At 38.0% G+C, this 23,733-nt stretch overlaps 4 protein-coding genes and 4 long non-coding RNA genes across 8 annotated transcripts; 5 read left to right on the forward strand and 3 right to left on the reverse strand.

The window, feature by feature from the left end:
* Nucleotides 1-205: 205 nt before the first annotated feature.
* On the reverse strand, nt 206-1,439 carry LOC144636428 (uncharacterized). Its single transcript, XM_078495638.1, has one exon. The coding sequence runs from the start codon at nt 1,332-1,334 to the stop codon at nt 339-341; it is 996 nt and encodes a 331-aa protein (XP_078351764.1). The 5' UTR covers nt 1,335-1,439; the 3' UTR covers nt 206-338.
* A 2,631-nt stretch (nt 1,440-4,070) lies between these two features.
* Nucleotides 4,071-5,246, forward strand: LOC144636427 (uncharacterized). Its single transcript, XM_078495637.1, has one exon. It carries the CDS (start codon nt 4,176-4,178, stop codon nt 5,169-5,171), a length of 996 nt encoding a protein of 331 aa, XP_078351763.1. The 5' UTR covers nt 4,071-4,175; the 3' UTR covers nt 5,172-5,246.
* A 116-nt stretch (nt 5,247-5,362) lies between these two features.
* On the reverse strand, nt 5,363-6,374 carry LOC144636419 (uncharacterized). Its single transcript, XM_078495629.1, has one exon. It carries the CDS (start codon nt 6,372-6,374, stop codon nt 5,367-5,369), a length of 1,008 nt encoding a protein of 335 aa, XP_078351755.1. The 3' UTR covers nt 5,363-5,366.
* On the forward strand, nt 6,375-7,529 carry LOC144636423 (uncharacterized). The gene has a single exon (XM_078495632.1). The coding sequence runs from the start codon at nt 6,375-6,377 to the stop codon at nt 7,368-7,370; it is 996 nt and encodes a 331-aa protein (XP_078351758.1). The 3' UTR covers nt 7,371-7,529.
* A 3,341-nt stretch (nt 7,530-10,870) lies between these two features.
* On the forward strand, nt 10,871-11,922 carry LOC144636583 (uncharacterized). Its single transcript, XR_013567537.1, has 2 exons — nt 10,871-10,992; nt 11,678-11,922. It is a non-coding gene; the product is annotated as an uncharacterized LOC144636583 (long non-coding RNA).
* Nucleotides 11,923-14,519: 2,597 nt separating this feature from the next.
* On the forward strand, nt 14,520-16,305 carry LOC144636582 (uncharacterized). The gene is made up of 3 exons (XR_013567536.1): nt 14,520-14,618; nt 14,708-14,838; nt 16,004-16,305. It is a non-coding gene; the product is annotated as an uncharacterized LOC144636582 (long non-coding RNA).
* Nucleotides 16,306-16,837: 532 nt separating this feature from the next.
* On the reverse strand, nt 16,838-18,172 carry LOC144636571 (uncharacterized). The gene is made up of 2 exons (XR_013567526.1): nt 18,008-18,172; nt 16,838-17,047 (listed from the first exon to the last, which is right to left on the reverse strand). It is a non-coding gene; the product is annotated as an uncharacterized LOC144636571 (long non-coding RNA).
* Nucleotides 18,173-21,606: 3,434 nt separating this feature from the next.
* LOC144636572 (uncharacterized) lies at nt 21,607-23,196 on the forward strand. The gene is made up of 2 exons (XR_013567527.1): nt 21,607-21,822; nt 22,925-23,196. It is a non-coding gene; the product is annotated as an uncharacterized LOC144636572 (long non-coding RNA).
* Nucleotides 23,197-23,733: the final 537 nt, after the last annotated feature.

The following is a 23,733-nucleotide window of genomic DNA, read 5'->3' on the forward strand; positions in this document are numbered from 1 at the left end:
TAAAAATATAAAATTAGCATAAATATATAGTAAAATAGGCAAAATTGTCACGAACGCTGAAATGCGATAAAATATGTAAAAATAAGTGACAAAATATTACTAAGTTAAAAAGGGGTTAAAAAAACTTAAAAATACAGAAACGATAACACTGATAACGGAAGATTTTGAAACACATTTCAGAATAAAAATCAACGCTATTAAAACATGACGTTTCGGCGACGACATGTCACCATTATCAAATGCAAATTTTTACATGGTACAGAACGATATTTATAGAAAAGAAAGTGTGAAACTAAATTACAATAAATGAAGCGTGGAAAACAGAAAAATGTGCATAACTAAGTAAACAGTTTCGCTGGTATGGAGTCCTTTTGAGTGTTCAGGGATGGTTTCTTTTTCCTAATTAGCAGCATCTCGTAAATTAGGCACTCAAATTTTCCGCGGCATTTCTTTAGGATGGCAAATTGGCTGTGAAGGTCGATCGGCTTTTGATTGTGTTGTTCTTGAAGGTGTTTACCAATTACGGAGTATCTGTGCTCCTCGATGCGCAGGTGAAGGTGGCGGCTCGTGTAGCCAATATAATTCGCATCGCACGAATTACATTTAAATTCATATACTACACTTTGTTGGTTTACTAGAGAGGGCTTTGTTTCCGTGAACTTCAAATCTTCAGAGATTTTCTTGCTTGTGAAGACTGGTGTTATTTCACGATCTATTTTCTTTCCTAGGTCACACAGTTCTTTACGTACGTAGTCAGCCGATTTTTGATCTTTGAATGGCAAGGTGATGCGTACAGGGTTGTCCGCTGGCGCAATACAACTTTCGTTCTGGTCTTGAGAGGAATGAAATCTGTTAAGGACAGAGTCAATTAATTTCCCGGGATATTTCAGTTTCAGGAATGTGGTCTTTAGTTCCCTACATTCTTGTGCGAAGAGATCCGGCGAGGAAGACAGGCGTTTGGCGCGATCAAACATAGTTCTTAAAAGTGATCGTTTATATCGATTGTCGACGTGACTCTGATAATGGAGCAGAAGTCCTTTATTGGTCTTTTTCCTGTAGACAGATGTGTTAAGGCGGTTATCGGTCTTAATGATTGCCATGCCTACAAAGGGTAACATGTTGTTGACTGCCGTTTCCATTGTGAATTGGATTGCTGGGTGCGCGTCATTTAAGATTGTGAGGAGATCAGTTGCAGCGGGAAGGTCAGGTACTAGTGCGAAGGTATCATCGACGTATCTCTTGTAGAATTTGGGAAGTTTGTTTTCACGTGCTAGTTTCTCTTCAATGGAGCACATAAAGGTGTTTGCCATTAATGGTCCCAATGGTGATCCCATGGCAACGCCGTCTATTTGTTCGTACAAATCGCCGTTAAATTGAAAAAGTTGATCTTTTGTAGCAATTGTAAGCAGCTCGATAAGGTCACCTTCACTGATGTTAAGATTATGTGTGTTATTAAACCAGTTCCCATTGAAGGCTTTCTTTGCCAAAATCTGTATAGTTTCTTCTAGCGGTACGTTAGTGAAGAGTGCTGTGACGTCGTACGACACCATGAAATCGTTCTCACCGATTTGTAGATGTTGGATCTCATCAGAAAATTGAAAGATGTCGGAGATCGTGTATTCATTGATCGACAAGGGTTTCAATTTTTCGTCCAGCCACTTTGCCAGAGGATAGTTGTACGTATCTGTTGCAGATAAGATAGGTCGCATGGCAAGACGTTCTTTGTGGGTCTTTGGAAGGCCATACAGATGGGCTAATCTGGAGCCTTTCTTGCAGACGGAATTCGCTATTTCTTTGGGAAGAATTCTTCTAACGACCGCTTCGAGATGCTTTTCTTTTTCAAACAACGGATGATAGTATTTTGGTGGTCTTCCTCTCGTCGTGGGTCTCTCTGGTGCGACTGGCGTAAATTTGGTAAGATCGTTGATTGATGCTTCGCAGAGTAAACGGAAATAATCGGACTTGTCCATAACAACAACGCCTGAACCCTTATCCGGTTTAGTTATCACTATGTCATCCCGTTTCTTGAGTTGGTTGATCGATTTCAGCAGTATTTTAGGTGGTTTAGGCCCTTTTCTTTCGATGTAGTTGAGCGCGATCGAACGAAGGGTTGCTGCGGCCAGATCCTTCTTGTCGTCAGGCAGCGTAGGTTCAATTTTCCAATAAGCCTTCTCAAAATTGGCCAGGATATCGATGGCAGATATTCGAGGTTGGGGAATGGAAAACTTCAGACCTCGGCAAAGTACGAGCTTATCAAAGAAAGTGAGGTGATAAGAAGATATATTGAAGTTCACGGAAACAAAGCCCTCTCTAGTAAACCAACAAAGTGTAGTATATGAATTTAAATGTAATTCGTGCGATGCGAATTATATTGGCTACACGAGCCGCCACCTTCACCTGCGCATCGAGGAGCACAGATACTCCGTAATTGGTAAACACCTTCAAGAACAACACAATCAAAAGCCGATCGACCTTCACAGCCAATTTGCCATCCTAAAGAAATGCCGCGGAAAATTTGAGTGCCTAATTTACGAGATGCTGCTAATTAGGAAAAAGAAACCATCCCTGAACACTCAAAAGGACTCCATACCAGCGAAACTGTTTACTTAGTTATGCACATTTTTCTGTTTTCCACGCTTCATTTATTGTAATTTAGTTTCACACTTTCTTTTCTATAAATATCGTTCTGTACCATGTAAAAATTTGCATTTGATAATGGTGACATGTCGTCGCCGAAACGTCATGTTTTAATAGCGTTGATTTTTATTCTGAAATGTGTTTCAAAATCTTCCGTTATCAGAGTTTTAAAACGCGAAAACGAGCTTGACTTATTCAGACGACTTGAAAAGTTAAGCATAAAACAGATCAACTGCGATGGAGCGATTGAATTTCTCCGGCTTTGTCAGAGCTTCGGCTTGACTCCTACCTTCGCCAAGGTCGATGAAACGAAGGCTAAAAAGTGGAAACGATCCTCGAAACAGTTCACTGAAAATGTCATCGCAGAGGAACTGTGTGCCAAATTGAAGCAAACCACGTCTCTAAAGAAACAGATTAGTGAGATCTACAGTGAAATTCGACAGAGATGCTCTTCTTTCCATTACCTTTGCATCCTCAAAACAATCGCCTTGTTACGCAAGAAACACTACCAGAAGATGTCTGACGAACACACGTCAAAAATCGCCAGGTTGTTGTATAAAGATATTGATGTCGACGAACACATCCAGAATATATCTTCTTATCACCTCACTTTCTTTGATAAGCTCGTACTTTGCCGAGGTCTGAAGTTTTCCATTCCCCAACCTCGAATATCTGCCATCGATATCCTGGCCAATTTTGAGAAGGCTTATTGGAAAATTGAACCTACGCTGCCTGACGACAAGAAGGATCTGGCCGCAGCAACCCTTCGTTCGATCGCGCTCAACTACATCGAAAGAAAAGGGCCTAAACCACCTAAAATACTGCTGAAATCGATCAACCAACTCAAGAAACGGGATGACATAGTGATAACTAAACCGGATAAGGGTTCAGGCGTTGTTGTTATGGACAAGTCCGATTATTTCCGTTTACTCTGCGAAGCATCAATCAACGATCTTACCAAATTTACGCCAGTCGCACCAGAGAGACCCACGACGAGAGGAAGACCACCAAAATACTATCATCCGTTGTTTGAAAAAGAAAAGCATCTCGAAGCGGTCGTTAGAAGAATTCTTCCCAAAGAAATAGCGAATTCCGTCTGCAAGAAAGGCTCCAGATTAGCCCATCTGTATGGCCTTCCAAAGACCCACAAAGAACGTCTTGCCATGCGACCTATCTTATCTGCAACAGATACGTACAACTATCCTCTGGCAAAGTGGCTGGACGAAAAATTGAAACCCTTGTCGATCAATGAATACACGATCTCCGACATCTTTCAATTTTCTGATGAGATCCAACATCTACAAATCGGTGAGAACGATTTCATGGTGTCGTACGACGTCACAGCACTCTTCACTAACGTACCGCTAGAAGAAACTATACAGATTTTGGCAAAGAAAGCCTTCAATGGGAACTGGTTTAATAACACACATAATCTTAACATCAGTGAAGGTGACCTTATCGAGCTGCTTACAATTGCTACAAAAGATCAACTTTTTCAATTTAACGGCGATTTGTACGAACAAATAGACGGCGTTGCCATGGGATCACCATTGGGACCATTAATGGCAAACACCTTTATGTGCTCCATTGAAGAGAAACTAGCACGTGAAAACAAACTTCCCAAATTCTACAAGAGATACGTCGATGATACCTTCGCACTAGTACCTGACCTTCCCGCTGCAACTGATCTCCTCACAATCTTAAATGACGCGCACCCAGCAATCCAATTCACAATGGAAACGGCAGTCAACAACATGTTACCCTTTGTAGGCATGGCAATCATTAAGACCGATAACCGCCTTAACACATCTGTCTACAGGAAAAAGACCAATAAAGGACTTCTGCTCCATTATCAGAGTCACGTCGACAATCGATATAAACGATCACTTTTAAGAACTATGTTTGATCGCGCCAAACGCCTGTCTTCCTCGCCGGATCTCTTCGCACAAGAATGTAGGGAACTAAAGACCACATTCCTGAAACTGAAATATCCCGGGAAATTAATTGACTCTGTCCTTAACAGATTTCATTCCTCTCAAGACCAGAACGAAAGTTGTATTGCGCCAGCGGACAACCCTGTACGCATCACCTTGCCATTCAAAGATCAAAAATCGGCTGACTACGTACGTAAAGAACTGTGTGACCTAGGAAAGAAAATAGATCGTGAAATAACACCAGTCTTCACAAGCAAGAAAATCTCTGAAGATTTGAAGTTCACGGAAACAAAGCCCTCTCTAGTAAACCAACAAAGTGTAGTATATGAATTTAAATGTAATTCGTGCGATGCGAATTATATTGGCTACACGAGCCGCCACCTTCACCTGCGCATCGAGGAGCACAGATACTCCGTAATTGGTAAACACCTTCAAGAACAACACAATCAAAAGCCGATCGACCTTCACAGCCAATTTGCCATCCTAAAGAAATGCCGCGGAAAATTTGAGTGCCTAATTTACGAGATGCTGCTAATTAGGAAAAAGAAACCATCCCTGAACACTCAAAAGGACTCCATACCAGCGAAACTGTTTACTTAGTTATGCACATTTTTCTGTTTTCCACGCTTCATTTATTGTAATTTAGTTTCACACTTTCTTTTCTATAAATATCGTTCTGTACCATGTAAAAATTTGCATTTGATAATGGTGACATGTCGTCGCCGAAACGTCATGTTTTAATAGCGTTGATTTTTATTCTGAAACGATAACAGTAATTAAAAAAGAAAAACCGACCTAAACAAATAGTTTTGCGCGGATGGAATCGCATTGTTTGTTCAGAGTTGGTTTCAGTTCTTTGATAAAAAACATTTCATAAATAAGGCAGTCAAACTTGCTCTGACACTTCTTCAAAATTCTAAAAAACTGCGCAATGTCAACTGGGGCCATATCGTGTTGTTCCTTGAGGTGATTACCAATGGCCGATCCCTTGTGTTCTTCAATCCGTTGGTGAAGATGTCGGCACGTGTATCCGACATACCCTGCATCACACAGGTTACACTGAAAATTATACACAACGCATTGTTGATTCACAAGGGGTGGCTTGTCTTCCCTCACTTTGATTTCATCCTTGATTTTCCGACTCGTGTACACGGGGCTGATGTCTACCTTGATCTTCCGGCTGAGGTCTCCAAGTTGTCTGCGGACCGAATTTGCAGATTTCTGGTCTTTGAAAGGCAGCACGATTCTGATTGGGTCTTGCTTCTCAAGATCGTTTTGTTGGGTAGGTGCACCCTCGGACACTTTAGACTCAATAAATTGACGGATGGTAGACTGTACAAGTTCTTCTGGGTAGCACAGACGGGAAAAGGTCACTTTGAGGCGTTCACACTCTTGATGAAACAATTTCCACGAAGAAGAGAGCTTGAATGCACGGTTGAGCATGGTGTTCAATAGTGATCGTTTATATCTTACATCCACATGGCTATGATAGTGTAACAATAGCCCGGTGTCCGTAGGCTTTCGGTACATCTTCGTGTCTAGATGGCATCCATTCCTGATGATATCCATTCCCAAGAAGGGGAGTCTGCCATTTTCTTCAAGCTCCATTGTGAAGTTGATAGAAGGATGACTGTTGTTTAATGTAATTAAGAACTCAGAGGCTGTTTCTACATCAGGCATTGCGCTAAGCGTATCATCGACATAGCGTTTGTAGAAGGCAGGCATCTCGTTTCTGGTTTCTAATTGTTTCTCGATGTTGCACATGAATGTGTTAGCCATGAGAGGTCCCAGTGGCGAACCCATATGGGACCTCTCATGGCTAACACATTCATGTGCAACATCGAGAAACAATTAGAAACCAGAAACGAGATGCCTGCCTTCTACAAACGCTATGTCGATGATACGCTTAGCGCAATGCCTGATGTAGAAACAGCCTCTGAGTTCTTAATTACATTAAACAACAGTCATCCTTCTATCAACTTCACAATGGAGCTTGAAGAAAATGGCAGACTCCCCTTCTTGGGAATGGATATCATCAGGAATGGATGCCATCTAGACACGAAGGTGTACCGAAAGCCTACGGACACCGGGCTATTGTTACACTATCATAGCCATGTGGATGTAAGATATAAACGATCACTATTGAACACCATGCTCAACCGTGCATTCAAGCTCTCTTCTTCGTGGAAATTGTTTCATCAAGAGTGTGAACGCCTCAAAGTGACCTTTTCCCGTCTGTGCTACCCAGAAGAACTTGTACAGTCTACCATCCGTCAATTTATTGAGTCTAAAGTGTCCGAGGGTGCACCTACCCAACAAAACGATCTTGAGAAGCAAGACCCAATCAGAATCGTGCTGCCTTTCAAAGACCAGAAATCTGCAAATTCGGTCCGCAGACAACTTGGAGACCTCAGCCGGAAGATCAAGGTAGACATCAGCCCCGTGTACACGAGTCGGAAAATCAAGGATGAAATCAAAGTGAAGGAAGACAAGCCACCCCTTGTGAATCAACAATGCGTTGTGTATAATTTTCAGTGTAACCTGTGTGATGCAGGGTATGTCGGATACACGTGCCGACATCTTCACCAACGGATTGAAGAACACAAGGGATCGGCCATTGGTAATCACCTCAAGGAACAACACGATATGGCCCCAGATGACATTGCGCAGTTTTTTAGAATTTTGAAGAAGTGTCAGAGCAAGTTTGACTGCCTTATTTATGAAATGTTTTTTATCAAAGAACTGAAACCAACTCTGAACAAACAATGCGATTCCATCCGCGCAAAACTATTTGTTTAGGTCGGTTTTTCTTTTTTAATTACTGTTATCGTTTCTGTATTTTTAAGTTTTTTTAACCCCTTTTTAACTTAGTAATATTTTGTCACTTATTTTTACATATTTTATCGCATTTCAGCGTTCGTGACAATTTTGCCTATTTTACTATATATTTATGCTAATTTTATATTTTTATTCGCACTTGAAAATGACCTCGGAGAGGTCGAAACGTCGTGATTTTATATCGCTAAATTTCATAACAAAATCTATATCCAAGAAATTACTTATCAGGATAACTATTAGAAGACTTGGAGTACGTTGATAAAATTTCACTTCACGGATTTCATTACTGAAAAAAATACGGAAAACAACCTCAAGAACACAAAAGTAAATATAAAAAATACACAATTTTAACTTTAACTCACGGAAGAAATTTTCTTTTGATAACCGTCAACCGTCAAAGCAACAGCCCCATCAGGGGTGTAGCCAGGTTTTCTTCTTAGAGGGGTTCCAGATGCTAGCCAGATAGACAATCAAGAGTTTCCGGTGCTCGTTGCTAGGGGGGTCTGGGGCATGCTCTCCCGGAACATTTTTGTATTTTACGCCCTCAGAAGTGCCGTTTCCTTGATTCTGAACACAAACTTCTAACAATCTCAATGACAAATTTTGGTGACATTTTACAAACTTTGAAGACTAGCAAGGTTATTTAGAGTAAAGGTACGTTGGTTCCAGAAGTTCTGCTTTAATTTTTTTCCCCAATTTCAATTAAGCTTTCGTTGTCAAATGACAGAAAACATTGAAACCGGCCTCTTTATCGACCTTCATTTGAATGTATTTTACTTTGAAGAGCTTGAAATGGTATTCGTCTAGGTAAAAGAAAGTTCACTTATCACGGAAAATCTATACGTAAATCACGTGTCACGCTCTTGTAAAGTAGTAAATTACGCATCAAAGTTTTTTTATTTTGTAGGCACTGGGAAAAATCTGCCATCAAAGTGCATCACTGGAATCAATAAATGTTGACAAAATTCTTGGTAATTTAACCAACCTCAGTACATAGCGAAATCCTATAACAAACGATATTCTTCATCCCAGTAGTTGTAAAATGTGTGGAAAAAAAGCGAAATGACTAAACCTCATTATAGCAAGCGTATTTAACCAGTCCCTAGTATATTGAAAGCGGCAAGGGGAAATCATAGTCGGCCTTTTGTCTTTGATGTCAAGCTAGACGCCAAAAAATTGCCAAACTCTCTCTGATGAGGAGAAGATTGTTCATGCCGTAAGATCCACTCCCACCAAACAGAACTGCAGTGGCGGCAAATTTCAGTAAATCTTTGAAATACTCATTTCTGAAAAAGCAATTCAAATTTTATCCAAGAAAATTAAAATAAAGTAGACTCGATGTGTCTCAAATTCATTGCTACGATTCATTCTGAAAAAATCTGATACTGGTCGTTGGAAGTAGATAAAAAAAACCGCGCCATGAATATTTTGATGCTTTTACTTCAGCTTTTGTTTTAGTTTGGATATAATTTTTGCCAGGAAAATCACGAACTTAAGCAAGCTACCAAGTTTATGGCGAATAAACCAAAAAAGCAGGCTAGATATCCGATGGCGGGTAAATTAATAGAAATCGAACAAAAACATAATAACAGGAAATCCAATGTTTTAAAAAAAATCACCTATTTTTGTATAAGATTGAAAGAACGTTAACTTGGCCACATTTTCGCTAAACAATTTCAATATTTCATGGAAAGTGTGTTTCTTGCAATTACGATTTCTAAGAGATTTTAAGCATGTCTCTACAGCTTTACACCTGGGCTACTGAAAAGGGACAGGTTATCTGCATGAAAAAGAGAAATTGTGTTAGGCCCCGTTCAGACGCCGATCTTTTCATGAGCCGAACCTAATTCCTTGAATTAAGTACATGAAAAGATCGGCGTCTGAATCAAATAAGAACGGTTATTTCAATTTCGAACGGCTCACCCGTTCTTCCCGCCTGGCTTGGCCGAGATTTTCGCCTGTGGAACACCTTTGGAACGACTTTGATTCAGACGCCGTACTTTTCATGTGCCGATCCTAATTCATAAATTATTTTAATGTATTTTGACTGGTTTTATTGCAACTGTATTAGGTTCGGCCTCGGAACGGCCAAATGGTGCGGCGTCTGAATCAGGAGGTGTACTTTTGTCAATTTGGGTCGGTCCAAATTCGAATTGAGTTCGGCTCATGAATGAAAAGAACGGCGTCTAAACTGGGCCTTACTCGCAAGCAGTGTAGTAATACACCCGCTTTCAGTGTTACGTGCATAGCTATCTTTCTACATCCATCTTTCGACATCGTCTTTCGACGTGCTGTTTGAAATGAGCCAATCAAAACCTATACATACCGTTGTTGGTTTCATGCAAATGTGCGAAAAGGTCAGAAGGTCATGCTAGTGGGCTGTGATTGGCGGATTTCGATCCGTGTTGTTTGTTTAGCACGTCGAAAGATGGATGTCGACAGAAAGCCGCTAGGCACATAACACTGAAAGCGGGTGTAATTTTGTTTTGCTGTCATATTTGAAGTAAAATTGAGATTCAGCATAGTATACATGTCATCTAAAAGAACGATCTGGCTCTTCAAAGGCGTTTACTTGTGAACTGTTCAGTGCACTATGGCAAGACTGTCGAAAAAGACTGGAGATTCAGGGGCGGATACAGGAGGGGTGGATAGGGTGGATGTCCACCCCCCATTCTTCAGTAAAAAAAATTCGAAATGTCACTCTATTTGAAACAGAAAATAAATGAAAAAAAGAAAAGTTAGCTCTCGCTAAACATGGTCTGCCATCCACCCCCCCCCCCCCCTTTTGAAATCCTGGATCCGCCCCTGAGATTCTTAAAAGGGGTCCTCTGTTGTCAATACCTTTTCCAGGCTATAAGGTTTTGACACTTAAATAAAGTTCTTATCTTATCTTATCTTATCTTATCTTATCTTATCTTTATCTTTGTAAAAGACCTGCAAAATTCAATGATCAGTTATATATGATTTTGTCCTCTACTAACCCAACTCTATCACATCCTAGTAAAGTGAATAGAGTTTTGAACTGAAACATTGAAAATGTTTCCAAATATCTGGGAATTTTCGAATCTAACTTGATCTTAGTTACGTTCTAAAGCGTGGGTTTTCCTCGAGTTTGTTTGAAGAGCTATCAACTAATGAATCTTTTTGACTTTCCGACCGGTCAATAACAATTAGTACACGAGTAAAACATAGTGATAATTGGCGGCATAATTTACTGTCTAGACGCTTTTTAAGAAAACTGATCGGTCTGAAATAATTCAACTTTTTGGAAAAAAAAGTATAAAAAGGGAGATGGTAGCGGCTTGAGACACAAAATTTCTAAACGAGTTTGTGAAGTACTGAAGAGCACCTTCTTTCTCAGACACTGGAATAACTTGTAAGTCACAAGTCAGCTTAATAGATTTCCGTTATATGTTAGGTCGTGTATCTTCGATGTTTACACACATTTTTTTCAGGACCTGCAAAATCCAAGGAAATGGACAGAAAACTGATTTGTGTTGTGTTTCTGGTGTTGGTTGTTGCCTCAATGGTCGAAGCCGCGTCACCTCCGGATCCAAGTCGCTGGGGAAAACGAAATTCTAAGGTTTGTTCATTGGGTTTTGCATTGTTATTATAAGGTTGCGAGTGTGCTAGTCTTTTTGTCTAGTCTCAGTCCCTCTCCAAAGGAAAAACGTTGCAATTGAAACAAAAGATATAAACTTGTAAATTCCCATCTTTATTGGTGGTTACAGCCATTTGCAGAAATCAACTAGTCAAACATTCCATTCACAAGATCTCGTAAATTTGGATTGAAATTTAAGTTAATAATTGGATGTGGTATGTCACGTGACCCAGGAGTAATGTTTTTTTAAACCAAAAATGACTTTGTACACATACTTCACCTTATGTAAGTATACAAGTGGTAGCTTAAATATATTTTAGATTAGACCACCCCCCTCCAAGATTTAGCGGGCCAGCCTTGCCTTCTGGCACTTGGTAATCCATAGTACAACCATTTTCTTTGCCTGAGAAGAATTATTAATTAAATGCTTGATTCCCTCTATGGCGCGCGCCTGCAGGGAATCATGGTAATTGTTTTCATCAAACCATGCGCGAGGTCGCCCGAGACTACAACTACCATTATTCCCTGCAGGCGCGCGCCATAGAGGGAATCAGGCATGGGATTATGTATTTTATACCTAACGTTTCGCAAGTAATGTTTATGTAGCGTTGCATTACCAAGTGGGGCAAAGAAAAGTTACGTCCGTGTTTTGCTTTTAACATTTCAGGGTCTGATTAAAAAGAGAGTGTACTGCGCACGAGCCAGGATGATCTGTAGTCCTGAAGCAGACGATTTCAATGACCAAGCTGACCTAATGGACCTCAACATTGAAGAAAACTGATGTGGAAAATATTTCATTGCTTGAGTGACATATATATCACAAGTTGTAAAAGCAAGATTAGTTTTGACATGTGTCTTTAAACAGTTAATTCTTAAACAAACTTAAGGCAAATTATTCCTTAATTTGCATTGACGATTAATAAATGAATAGATTTGTAAAGTAAACTTTTCAATAAATTTGTCCTTAAGTATTATTTATCTTGTTTCATTTTATCTTAACTTAACTAGAGTCCTGAAAAGAGAAAAATAACGGTTCTACAAAATTAAACACCTGAAAGAAAACGCACAAGGGTATAAAAAATGGGGAAGCCTCTAGCCATGCACATGAGGTTTTGAAACAGAGGCAAAGGGTAACTCGGAAATGGCCTATTTATCATTATTTGCAAAATTGGACAAACGAGAAATCAGTAAATAAAGCCAAAAATTAAGTTGTAATTGCGCGAAAACAAACTCAGTTAATTAATATACGGTGCAAAGCGTTTTTAATTGAATAGTTTACGTAAATACGATGGTAATATTATTTGTCTGACGCCGCTAGGTATACACTGAACACCTGATTTTGCATGGCAGTAAAACTAAGGCAAGAGTTTTTATTCTGTAGTCATTGGGAAAAATCTGCATGAAAACACAGTTCGAGGTATTGTTCGTTTGCCTTCAAGTTACAACAACACATCGAGACTTATCGTTCGCTTATTTCGAATTCGCTTTCTATCACGATCCCATAATACATCTTTTTTTACCCCCAAACATTTTTGCATAAGCATTGTTAATTTCTCTTGGGACTATTGTACGTCATTGAAAATCCCAAGAGGAATTGAAAACAACGCTTATTCCAAACTTTTTTGGGTAGTTTTTGGGGGCCCGGCGATGTTGCGCGCTGTCGCCGTTTGGTTTGCGACCGCGCGGCGAATGCGCGGGGGCCGGGTTTGGTTTTCCCCCCCCTCCCCCCCTTTTGGCCCCGGCCCCCCCTTGGGGGGGAAAAAAGAAAAAAAAAAAAAAATAAAAAAAAAAAGACCCCGGAAAAAAACCCAACACCTCCCCCAACCGCATTGGTCGTTCGTTATATTGATATTCCACTGAATTATATTTAAAACAACGGAAGAATATTGTCGGCATTTGGTCTTTGATTCAAAACTAGACGCCAAATTAGATCTAGACGCCATAAAACCACCAAACCGCCTCTCCGTCTTTAACAAGGAGAAAATTGTTCATATCGTTTGATTCACTCCAACCAACTGTAGTAGCGGCAAATTTAAATCATTGAAATACTTATTTTTGAAAGAGCAATTCATAATTTCTCCAAGAGAATGTAAAGAAATTAACAAGACTCGATGCGGCTAAAATTCATTGCTCAATTTCATTTTTTATATTCAGAAAAAATTCTGATAGGAAGGAAGTTAATGGTTGCTGAAGTGGTTAAAAAACCCGCCATCAATATTTCCGTTTTTTAATACCTTTGTTGTTGTTTTTGTTTTAGTTGTTTTCTTCTTTCTTTCGATGTCATTTTTGTCAGGGAGAACTGCGAACTTCAAGCAAGATATCAAGTTCATGCCGAGTAAACCAAAAAAGCAGGCTAGATATGCGATAGTCGGCAAATTAATAGAAATCGATCAAAAAAAAAACAATCAAACGAAAGTTAACTTTTTAAAAGTCCGGTAACTTTGTATGAAATTGAAAGAACGTTAACTTTTTTTAATATTTCATGTCAAGTGTGTTTATTGCAATTACTATTCTTAAAAAGTTTTAAAAAAGCCTGTCTTAACAACTTTACACCTGGCTTACTAAAAAGGGACAGAGTTATCTGCATGAAAAAGAGAAATCATATTTCTTGCAAGCGTAGTATTCATTTTGATTTGCTGCCGAATCAGAAGTAAAATGAAAATTCATATAGTGTAAATGTTGCCTAGGAAAACACTATGAAGCTTTAAAAGATGTTCACTTGTAAACCGTCGCAACATGGTGAGACTGTTGAATTAAACTGTGTCAAAAATAAAATAAAATAAATAAATGGCTATATTTTTAGAGAGGATGTCACATCAGCACTAGCTGGTTTTCATGCGGGTCCTCTATCCAGGTCAAATTGGGATTTGGAAATGTTGTTTTTTTAGGAGGGAGGAAAACCGGAGAAACCGAAGAAAAACCCTCGGAGCTAGGACAAGAACCAACAACAAACTCAACCCACATATGGTACCGGACCGGAATCGAGCCCGGGGCACATTGGTGAAAAGCGAGCGCTCTCACCACTGTGCCAACCCTGCGCAACCCCCCCCCCCCCCAAAAAAAAAAAAAAAAAAAAAAAAGAGATTCTCAAAGGGCGTCCTCTGCCTTACAACACTTGACCTTTGTGGAAGACCTGTCAGTCCTGGGCACAATTCATAGATCTTTCATTTGCCCCTCTACTAGACCTGTTCTATCTCATTCAGATATGAATAAAGTTTTGGAAACAATTTCAATGTGTCTAAAGTATCTGGGGGATTTCCAATCTGATCTTATCTCAGGTGTGTTCCAAAGGGTGGATTTCCCCCGAGTTCGTGTGAATTGGTATAATAGCAAACGAATCTGTTTGACTTCGCCATTAAGTTATTTGCCTTTCCGACCGGTCAATACCGATTAGTACACCGATGGACATAATGATAATTGGCGACAAAATTTACTCGGCGTTGTCTATTGTAGTTGCTTTTAAGGAAACTGATTGGTCCGTAATTATTCATCTTTTTTGGAAGAAAAAGTATAAATAAGGAGATTCTAGCGGCGCGAAACACCAAATTTCTAAAGGAGTTTTGTGAAGTTCTGAAGTGTACCTTTCTTCTCCGTCACAGGAATAACTTGTAAGTTTCAAATGTGCTGCTCCTGGTTGAACGGATTTCCGTTGTGTCATATCGCGTACCTCCGTTGCTTACACACATCATTTTTTCAGATCGTGCAGAATCAAAGAAAATGGAGAGAAAACTGATTTGTGTTGTGTTTCTGATGTTGTTTGTTGCCTCAATGGTCGAAGCCGCGTCACCTCCTACTCGATTGCAACGCGTGGGAAAACGAAATTCTAAGGTTTGTTGATCAAGTTTTGCTTTGTTATAAGTTGCATGTGTGTTAGTTTCTGTCAGTCTCTGTCCATAAGACATATATCGTGCACGATCGTGTACTGAACCTCAATGGTGTTGTTACTATGAAGAATAAAACAAACCTTTTTCTTTTTTGTTACAAGCAGAGTTTTTTCTGAAAAAAATTACATGAAAATAATCTCTTACGTTGTAAGTAGCCCCAGCGAATCTTGACACCTTAATTGAGATTTTCCGCTAATGGATCTTGATCCGTTCTGGGCTAAAAACACTTAAAAATGGAGTAACAGAGAGAATTTTGATAGCTGAGTATAACAAGCAAAAACAACATGTCATGTTAAAGAGGTTTTTTTTTTTGGGGGGGGGGGGAGGGGGGCGGTCTGGGTTTCGGCCCTAAGACACTCTCGACAGAAATACCGGTAGATTAGCTAGCATCACATCAAGGATCACATCAAGGAGGGTAGTAATACTCAAAGTCGTTTCACGCCATAGCAAGCGGAGTTAATCGCGCCGGCTAGTTATAAAGCCAACGGCTTTCCACAAGTTGCTCGAGATTTCTCAAAAAGGTGCTCAAAAGTTGCTGCAAAAATCCAAAAAAGTTGCTTCTGATAATAAAAGTTGCTCGAAAGTTGCCCCAAAACGCTGCTTCTAATCAAGAGAAATTCTCTAAATATATGGCTAATTTCCCTCTGAAGGTAAGATTTCTAAGGAGTTTTATGCAATTTTACAGCAAAAGAAGTATCTTAATAACATATTAAGGGGAAATTTTTTTAAAGAACAAGGATTTCTTTAACTTTGAAAAATCGCAGAATGAGCCGAAAGTTGAAACGTCTTCAGATGTTTCTCGAAAATCTTCGTTGAACTTCGTAAATCTTCGGAAACGTTCGCATGGCCTTTAATTTGAACAACCCTCGGATAATCTTCAGAGATCTTTGGTCTGGAAATTGCTCCATACGCAACAAGTTGCTCGGGAGGAAAAAAGTTGCTCGAAGGGAAAAAAGTTGCTCGAAATATGAAAAGTTGCCAAAAAGTTGCCAAGCAACTTGTGGAAAGCTCTAATAAAGCCACCTGGGTTTGTAGAAAATAGTTAGTAAATTATGATTCAAGTTTCTGTTAACAGAGGTAACGTCTGTGTTTTGCTTTCAATATTTTAGGGTCTGATTAAGAAGAGGGAATATTGTGCACGAGCCAGGATGATCTGTAGTCCTGAAGCAGACGATTTTAATGATGAAGCCGACCTTATGAACCTTAACATTGAAGAAAACTGATCTGGAAAATGTTTCTGCGCATGAGTAACATCACTGATATATCACAAGTTGTGAAAGCAAGAATAGTTTTGACATGTCTTTGAGCAATGTATTCTTAAACAAACGTGACGCAAATTATTGTCATAATTTGCATTGATGATAAATGAATAAATAAATAAAGTAAACTCGTAAATAAATACATTCTCAAGCAGTTATTTTTTTCTCATGTTTCCTTTACTAGAGTCCTGGAATGAGATAATAGCGGTTCCACAAAACGCATGGTGACAAAACACACAAGGGTATACCCAACTATATTTTCCTGTGCAACAGAATCAGTTTGTTCAAATCACGATTAAATTAATCCAGGATTAGCGTGAATTCCGATTTCAGTTTTGTAACTTTTCAGTGAGGATTTCTGTCTATATTATGTCCTTCAGTTTTAGTTAAACTAATAACAAACTCTACAAAACCTTAGCAGAGAAAACCAAACATTTAGCCTGGATTCCAAGGCTTCATAGCTCAGTTGGTAGAGCATCGCACTGGTATCACGGAGGTCATGAGTTCAAATCCTGTTGTAGCCTTGATTTTTTTCAGGCTGAAAAAAAAAGCGTTTACTTAAATTACTTACACACCGCGAGGATCATTTCATTCATTTCATTATTGCATTCTATATAGACATAATTCAACTTAAACAAGCTTTATTTTTATTCACTGAGTTTTACATTTGCTCGGATTAAACATTGTCACTAAATATATATCTAATACACGAACACGTCAATTCTGAATAATTATTCAACTTCGTGAAAGTTTCTTGTCGTTCGGTTTATAGGATCCTATTTCTTATGACAAATCAACGCCTGAGTTTCTTCTTGGTCAATGAACGCCCAAATCTTGGCCACTCGTGATTTCCGTCAAGTGTGGCGAAAGGAAGTTTGGAAAAATCAATATTTCCTGAAAAATGGAAAGAAAGCATTTATTTATTTATTTATTTATAAGTTATTTTTGTGCAACATTATCAACAACAGTAGCAACAATAATAAATGGAGAAGTTTCGATTAACATTCATACAATTTTCATACTATTTCAAAGAAATGCTGTAAATATTGAACTCAATCAAAACGTGGAATTTAAAGTTAGTAATGTGATTATTTACTCGGATGGAATGCCATGTTATGCTATGCTATTACAATTTAAGCAGAAAAAAATGTTCATGGGCGGCGTGGCACTTCTAAGAAGACTAGTTAAAAACAATAGTTGAGTTAAATGAAAAATGCCGAAATATTTTTATAAACTAAAAAGATCATTCCAGACGTTTTGGGCTTGGCCCTTCCTTAGTGAAACAATTTTGTCCGTTATAGTCCTTATATGCTATAGTATCGCTCGGGTCAAAGCCGAGCCTTAGTTAATCTGATACATTTGAATGACTTTGTCTGACTTGTAAGATTTGTAAATGTCTCACATTTTTAGCCCCCGTGTTTTTAGGCTCAACTTATTTTCGCTGTGTATATCGAAGCAAACGTTTACAAATATATGCTTAATAAACAAAAATTTCCTTCGTTTTTCTTTCAAACTTAAAAATAAAGCTGAGATTTAAATTAACTATGATAACTTGAAAAAACATTCCGGTTGCAAAAATTCTAAATTTAGCCTTCCAGTTTCAAACTAAAATCATCTGAGTTATTCCTCCGACCTTTTGAGGACTTTGCTGTTTCGCGATAACCCTTTTTTGATTGTCAGCCTCGAAATGTAAATTCTTCGTTCTAATGTTCTTACATTTCTTACAGCGTCAGTTCAGAAACACTGGTGGCACATGAAGAAAAATATCTCCGGATTTTTTTTTCTGTCTTCGTCACATGCGCGCCTGCTTGAAATTTTCAAATGTATGTCAAGGAACGGAAGGGTCTGACTTACCGATTCCATGCTCAAGTTGATCATTAGGTTCGCTTTCCTCGAGCTTTGGACCGCCAGAAAACAAAGTTCTTTTACCATGTCTTAAACCCGCAGCGAAGGCTTGTGTTTCTCTGATCTGGGTAAAGAAAATGAAAAGAATACAAGATAGCATCACTAAACATACTATCTTAGCCATTTCGTCTGTAGAAATCGATCCAGCAAGTACAGTTTGAAGAGTTTTTTGTGAATAACCGACTCGTAAACTGAGCTATTTTATAACTAGCAGGGAAATAAGCCGATTTATTTTAACCTGCACAATTTAATTTGAACAGTGGTGTATAATTTTTTTTCAAATAAAAAAATCGGATTAACTCTAAACTGCAATACTTTCAGTGTTCTGAGTTCGAATTGATTACTAATCAAATCTACAGTTGAACCCCGGTAACTCGAACTCTGAAGGAAAACGAAAAACAGTTCGAGTTAGCGGGGTCGAGTTAACCGAGAAAAATGACGAAAATTGGATCCAGGGAAATGGAAGTAAGTTCGAGTTAGCGGGGTTGTCGAGTTATCCGAGTTCGAGTTATCGGGGTTCTACTGTATTTTCCATGTCCGATAGTTTTACGATCAAGTTCAATGTAAGGGGATTAAACGAATGCTGGAAATACGAAAGCCGAATTAAGATTTTAACTCAATGTACCTGCCGCCCAGATCACCCCCTAGCTAATACACTCCCTCCCAAAAATCTAAAAACCAACAATAAAAAAAACAACGGTTATAGACAAGATCTACTTGAATTTAATTGTTAAGTATTAAGTTAACCACCCACTGGAAATTTGCCTCGATATCCTCTGTTATATCACATTTGCAACAAACGAAATAAATATTAAAGTTTTCAATTTACGCATGCGCCACACACTAACCGCTGCACAAAGTTACTTTTTCTGATGAAAGGACTATTGCTGCAAAATAGCATTCGAAATATCTGATGGTTAATACAAGGGAATTGAAGGTCGCCTTATAATCACGCATGTGTATAAAATCACCGCTGAAACCGCGGGGAAGATCGCTTAAAATATGTAAACAAATTAAAATCAGCTTTCTCAATTAGGGATTAATTTTTGAGGGAAAAAAGTTGGTCGCACGATGTCGATGCAACGTGTAATATTTTCACACAACGAAGATATTTCCTGTAGCTAAACCTACATGTATAACATGTAAATGAAGAGCGGCTATGTAAAGCGGTTGTGATATGGTCGCGCAAACTATCGAGTTGACTTGACGAAGATAAGTTGCTTATTGACCAAGAAGGAGGGCCGGATGGAAATATTAGTTGCTTGAGGTCATAATACACAGGCGCGAGCCCCAAATCAAACATTCCTTATCCAGTTCGACGAACTCATTCAATACGAGTTTTTATCATATTACCTCTTTTTGCCCTTGATTTGTTTTTTTTTTTTATTATTTGTAAATGAAAAAGCAAATTGAAAGGCAGTGCCAGCCTAACTGTCGATTATTTTTTGAAATCCAGAGGTAAGTCGGCTAAGAGTCCTCTCAAGTTTTTTTTTTCTGCATGTAACGCATAGAAATGGCATTGACCGTATGAGTGGGTTTAATAATAGCTTCCTGGTACGGGGTTGAAAGCCGCCATCGTTTTTTATGATCGATAAAATTACATGGCGGCAGATTTTTTTTTATTTTAGACCCACACATGGAAGGCCGAAAATCTAATTCAAACTAGTCAACCAAGTTATTCACGTTATTGTTTCATTATCATATGTAAACATAAGATCTGATCGGCGGCAAGTTATGTGATAATAACAAATGATTACACTTTCAATATTCTCGCTTACCTCTTAATTCTAGTCTCTTGTTGATGGTTAAGGAAACAACAACAACCCTTTTTTAGCTTCTGGTCTAGTACTGGACGATTTTACTATCAAAGTTAATGTTTTTAAGTAGGTGATTCAGATTGGGATAAAAAATAGAACTTAAATTTCTCTCTACAAAGCCTCCTCTCCCGGAATACATTGGCAAGGGTTGAACAGGTGCAGGCCAGATTAACAATGTTAATCAGTTTAATGGCACAGTTGGATGCCAAATGAGAACCGTCGGAGCTTTGTGCTAACAATTAACTAAAGGAAGACTCGTCTTTACGTATTGGAATAAGTTTTCTATTCTAGCTTTTTTGTCATCTTTATCTTTAAACTCCCAAGTGTGCTTTAGTATATGCGGAATGATACTGCGTGTTCTTAGCTTGTCATGAAAAATATCTGAAAAACGTGGAACAAATAATTGCCCTTGTTCGTTATAACAAATTTTAAACATGATTCCGAGGGTTTCTGCCTAGATATTGCAAATTTTTTGCATTTTCCTTTGTCTGTTAATTCTTAGAATAGACTTTATACAGAGAATAAAAACAAAATGTGGAAGTCGCTGAGAAGTTTGGGTAGAAAGCCTCGGTGTCATGTTTCAATTTTGATACATCGAACGTGGGCTCTTGTTATTAAAAAAAACCAATACAAATACTAAAAATAAAAAAAAAATCAAACAAATAAACAAAAACGGATAGAAGACAAAACAAACAAAGAGAAAAGTAAACTGCATCACTCTTACTTAAAATCTAAGTACATCAGTTATTTTTTTTCAATTTAATTTTGTATGTAGAAAACACCTTTGTATCTTTTATGGATTATACTGGAAAGATTTGTGGATTATGTTCTGGCACCATGCTGCGAAATAAATCCTCTTAATCAAACTCCGCAGTCAAATTGATTAACTTTATATGCAAAGCTTTGTCATTAAATCTTTTTTGTAACGTTAACGAAATGAGGCCGATTAACTTTCCGTCTCAACCAAAATTTATGTTTTATAAAACGTGGATAATAAATTGGTCGAAGAAAAACCGTTTTTTTCTTAAATAGTAGGGAGTATCCAGAGTTTGTGCAATAAAAAAACAAACTGGAATTAACTGAAAAGAAGTTTGTGTTGACATTTTTATGTTGCAAGACTGTCTGATTTCATTTTTAATGTGGCCGTATAGTTTTAATGTGTAATTCATTTATGAAACGTTCTCAGCTGAAGCAGGGAATCCTCAGGAGAAACTGTTTTTATCATTGTGATTATTTATCTCCTTAGAAGTGCTATTTGATTTATAAGATCGGGAATTTGAGTATTTCTAAAATGTTTACGCAAACCGAAGAAGTTCTTGGGCACGATCTAGCATGAAAAAGGAGTAGGCAAAAAAGGGTAAGCTAGAGTTTCAGGAAGCGCCGCACACCCCCAACAATACTTCCGAAAATTACTCAGCGGGCATGTGATTGAGTCTTTAACTTCATTAATAATATAACTAGGAACCTTAGTCTTTAAAATTTAGCAAATAAAGCAATAGTTACGATTAAAACAACAAAAACGACAAAATTATACAAAACCTAAAGGCCGGTCGCGACAAAAATACGCTCAATTAAAGTACTTTCCTTTTATAAAGTTTCATTGAAAATGTTAATGAGGCAAGCCAGCTAGTGGGTGGAGGGCTGGATTCAAGCTGGCTGTTTAGTTCAATCAATATAATTAAGTAAAATTCTATTCCTTATCACTCAGCCCCCGTTTGCTAGAGACTAAAGCCCGCCGGCGGCGAACTGGCAGCAGGCTTAAGAAGGGGGTCCAGTTTTCCATCCGTCACAAAACTGAACACACTTGCCTCTTTGGAAGTGGAATTTGCAAAGGCTATTAACATGGGTACAAAATGTTTGGGTCTGATGTTGGTTTTTCTGTTTTTATCATCAGCGATGGCGTTTTTCGCATCCACGGGTCATGGTAAACGGGACTTAGCGCAAAAGGTAGAGATACCAGGTTGTTTAATATTTTATTTAAAACACATTTTAATTTCAAACTGCTTAAAGAACATCGGCTCCGCTTGAAAATTCTGGTAACTGCATGCGTAACTCTATATTATTGTTCATTTTACTTATGTATGCATATAAAGAATTCATAAAAAATGTTCACTAAAACATACTGAAAGATTATTTAAATAATGTTAACCAAGAGTTGCTTGAACGCGGTAAATTAAATTTAATTGATTTTGAGCTTTAAAAATGGTGTTTAAAATCAAGAACGTAAAAAATGTAACTTTTCAAGATTTTACTAAAAATGTTCTTGATTATATTGTTATAATTGATTTAAAATCATTTTTTATACTTTCTTTTTAATTAATCAAAGGCGGCATGTTCAACTAATGCGCCCCTGAAATGTGAATTTCCTTAGTCCGAAAATAAGTATTTTTTTTGTAATCTTATCAGATATGAAAGCTCAACAAACCCTTCCTAAAGAATACGCGTAAAATTAGATCGGCCTTCTTTCCGTTTTCCTTAATTTTCAAGAGGGCAACAGAGAAAAAAAATACTTTTTGCTAACTTAAATAAGATTACGCTTTAATCCTATCAATTCTTTGTGGCTTCTATGAATTTCTTGAGTCATATTGGGTCATGTATCTTACTGTTTCTCTTTGGAAATAATTGATTCTGTTTGGTAAAACAAATACAAAAAGATATAATGCCCTGCAACACCACTAAAGGTCGGATATTTTCCGATGTTTTGGAGTATCAGGGTGGGCAACTATAAACCTAATGTTCTACTCTAGTTAAATCATGCGACAAGACAAAGTAAAGGCTTTCTTAGGCGCTCTTTAAATAGAAAATAATTTAAATACGCTACAAAGGAGTTTGAAATAGTTTGTTGTTGTTCTCGTCCTGCTCCGAGGGTTTTCTCCGGTCTCCGGTCCCCCCCACAAACCAACACCCTAATTCCAGACGGCGAGGGCAGTGTCGGGGGCAACCTCGTTAAACAGTTGTTTTTTTTTTTTTTATTTATCTTTAACAGTTTTACGTAAACGGAGTACAAGGGTGAAATTTGTAACCTTTTTTGCGTTTTTTTTTTTGCCAGAGAATAACAGAGGAAGATTTAAAGCAACTTTGTAAGCTAGCGGAGAAGAGATGCGAGGGAAAAAGAGACTATAAAACCTTGGCAAATAAAGCAGAAAGGAGAAAGACCATCTTTACGAACAATTTAAAAGGAAAACAACGATAAAGATGAGCTAAAAGGGTCTAGAACCAATTCCAAGGAGCCCAACAAAATTCCGAACACATAATGTACATCAAAATAGCCTGTTCCTATTGCACATGTAAGATATTTAAAATAAAAGAGACCTTTGGAAAGGAAAATGAATGTGAATTATAAAAATAATTTACGTTGGGATTATCACGAGAAAGGAAACGCGATTTAAAAGGAGCGATTCTCAGAAAATGAAATTGAACTCCTCAGAACAATTACATAGTACTAGTAAGATGAAATACAAGTTAAATTCACAATCGGCAGATTAATCATCTTTAAAAATAAAATAAAGCTAAATCTTAAGAATTTTTTTTAAATAATGTGGTTGGGGCAGAACAAAATTTGACAGCATTTGATGTCTGAATTCTGCCGAAAATGATCAATTATACATCCGATATTTTGTTTAAAATAATCTGGCGTTAAATCTTAATGTCGCAGAAGTGATGGGGTCCTACTAACTGCCCCGGGGAAAGCAATTGTTTAATTTTCTGAAATGACTTCAAGTGTGACCCACTATTCACAATGTTAAAGAAATCGGAACAAGTACAGCCGTGAAAAGAAAAAAAGAAGAAGAAAAAGAAGAAAAAAAACGACTAATGTGTGAAATAAAGGAGGATGCAGGGATTAGGAAAAAATCTGCG

Source organism: Oculina patagonica, chromosome 13 (assembly GCF_052425735.1).
Source record: "Oculina patagonica isolate OP01 chromosome 13, crgOcupat, whole genome shotgun sequence".
Lineage (NCBI taxonomy): Eukaryota > Metazoa > Cnidaria > Anthozoa > Scleractinia > Oculinidae > Oculina > Oculina patagonica.

Bases quoted from the DNA above. Each gene is read 5' to 3' on its own strand.
- LOC144636428 (XM_078495638.1), bottom strand. From the start codon at position 1,334: ATGGGATCACCATTGGGACCATTAATGGCAAACACCTTTATGTGCTCC.
- LOC144636427 (XM_078495637.1), top strand. From the start codon at position 4,176: ATGGGATCACCATTGGGACCATTAATGGCAAACACCTTTATGTGCTCC.
- LOC144636419 (XM_078495629.1), bottom strand. From the start codon at position 6,374: ATGGGTTCGCCACTGGGACCTCTCATGGCTAACACATTCATGTGCAAC.
- LOC144636423 (XM_078495632.1), top strand. From the start codon at position 6,375: ATGGGACCTCTCATGGCTAACACATTCATGTGCAACATCGAGAAACAA.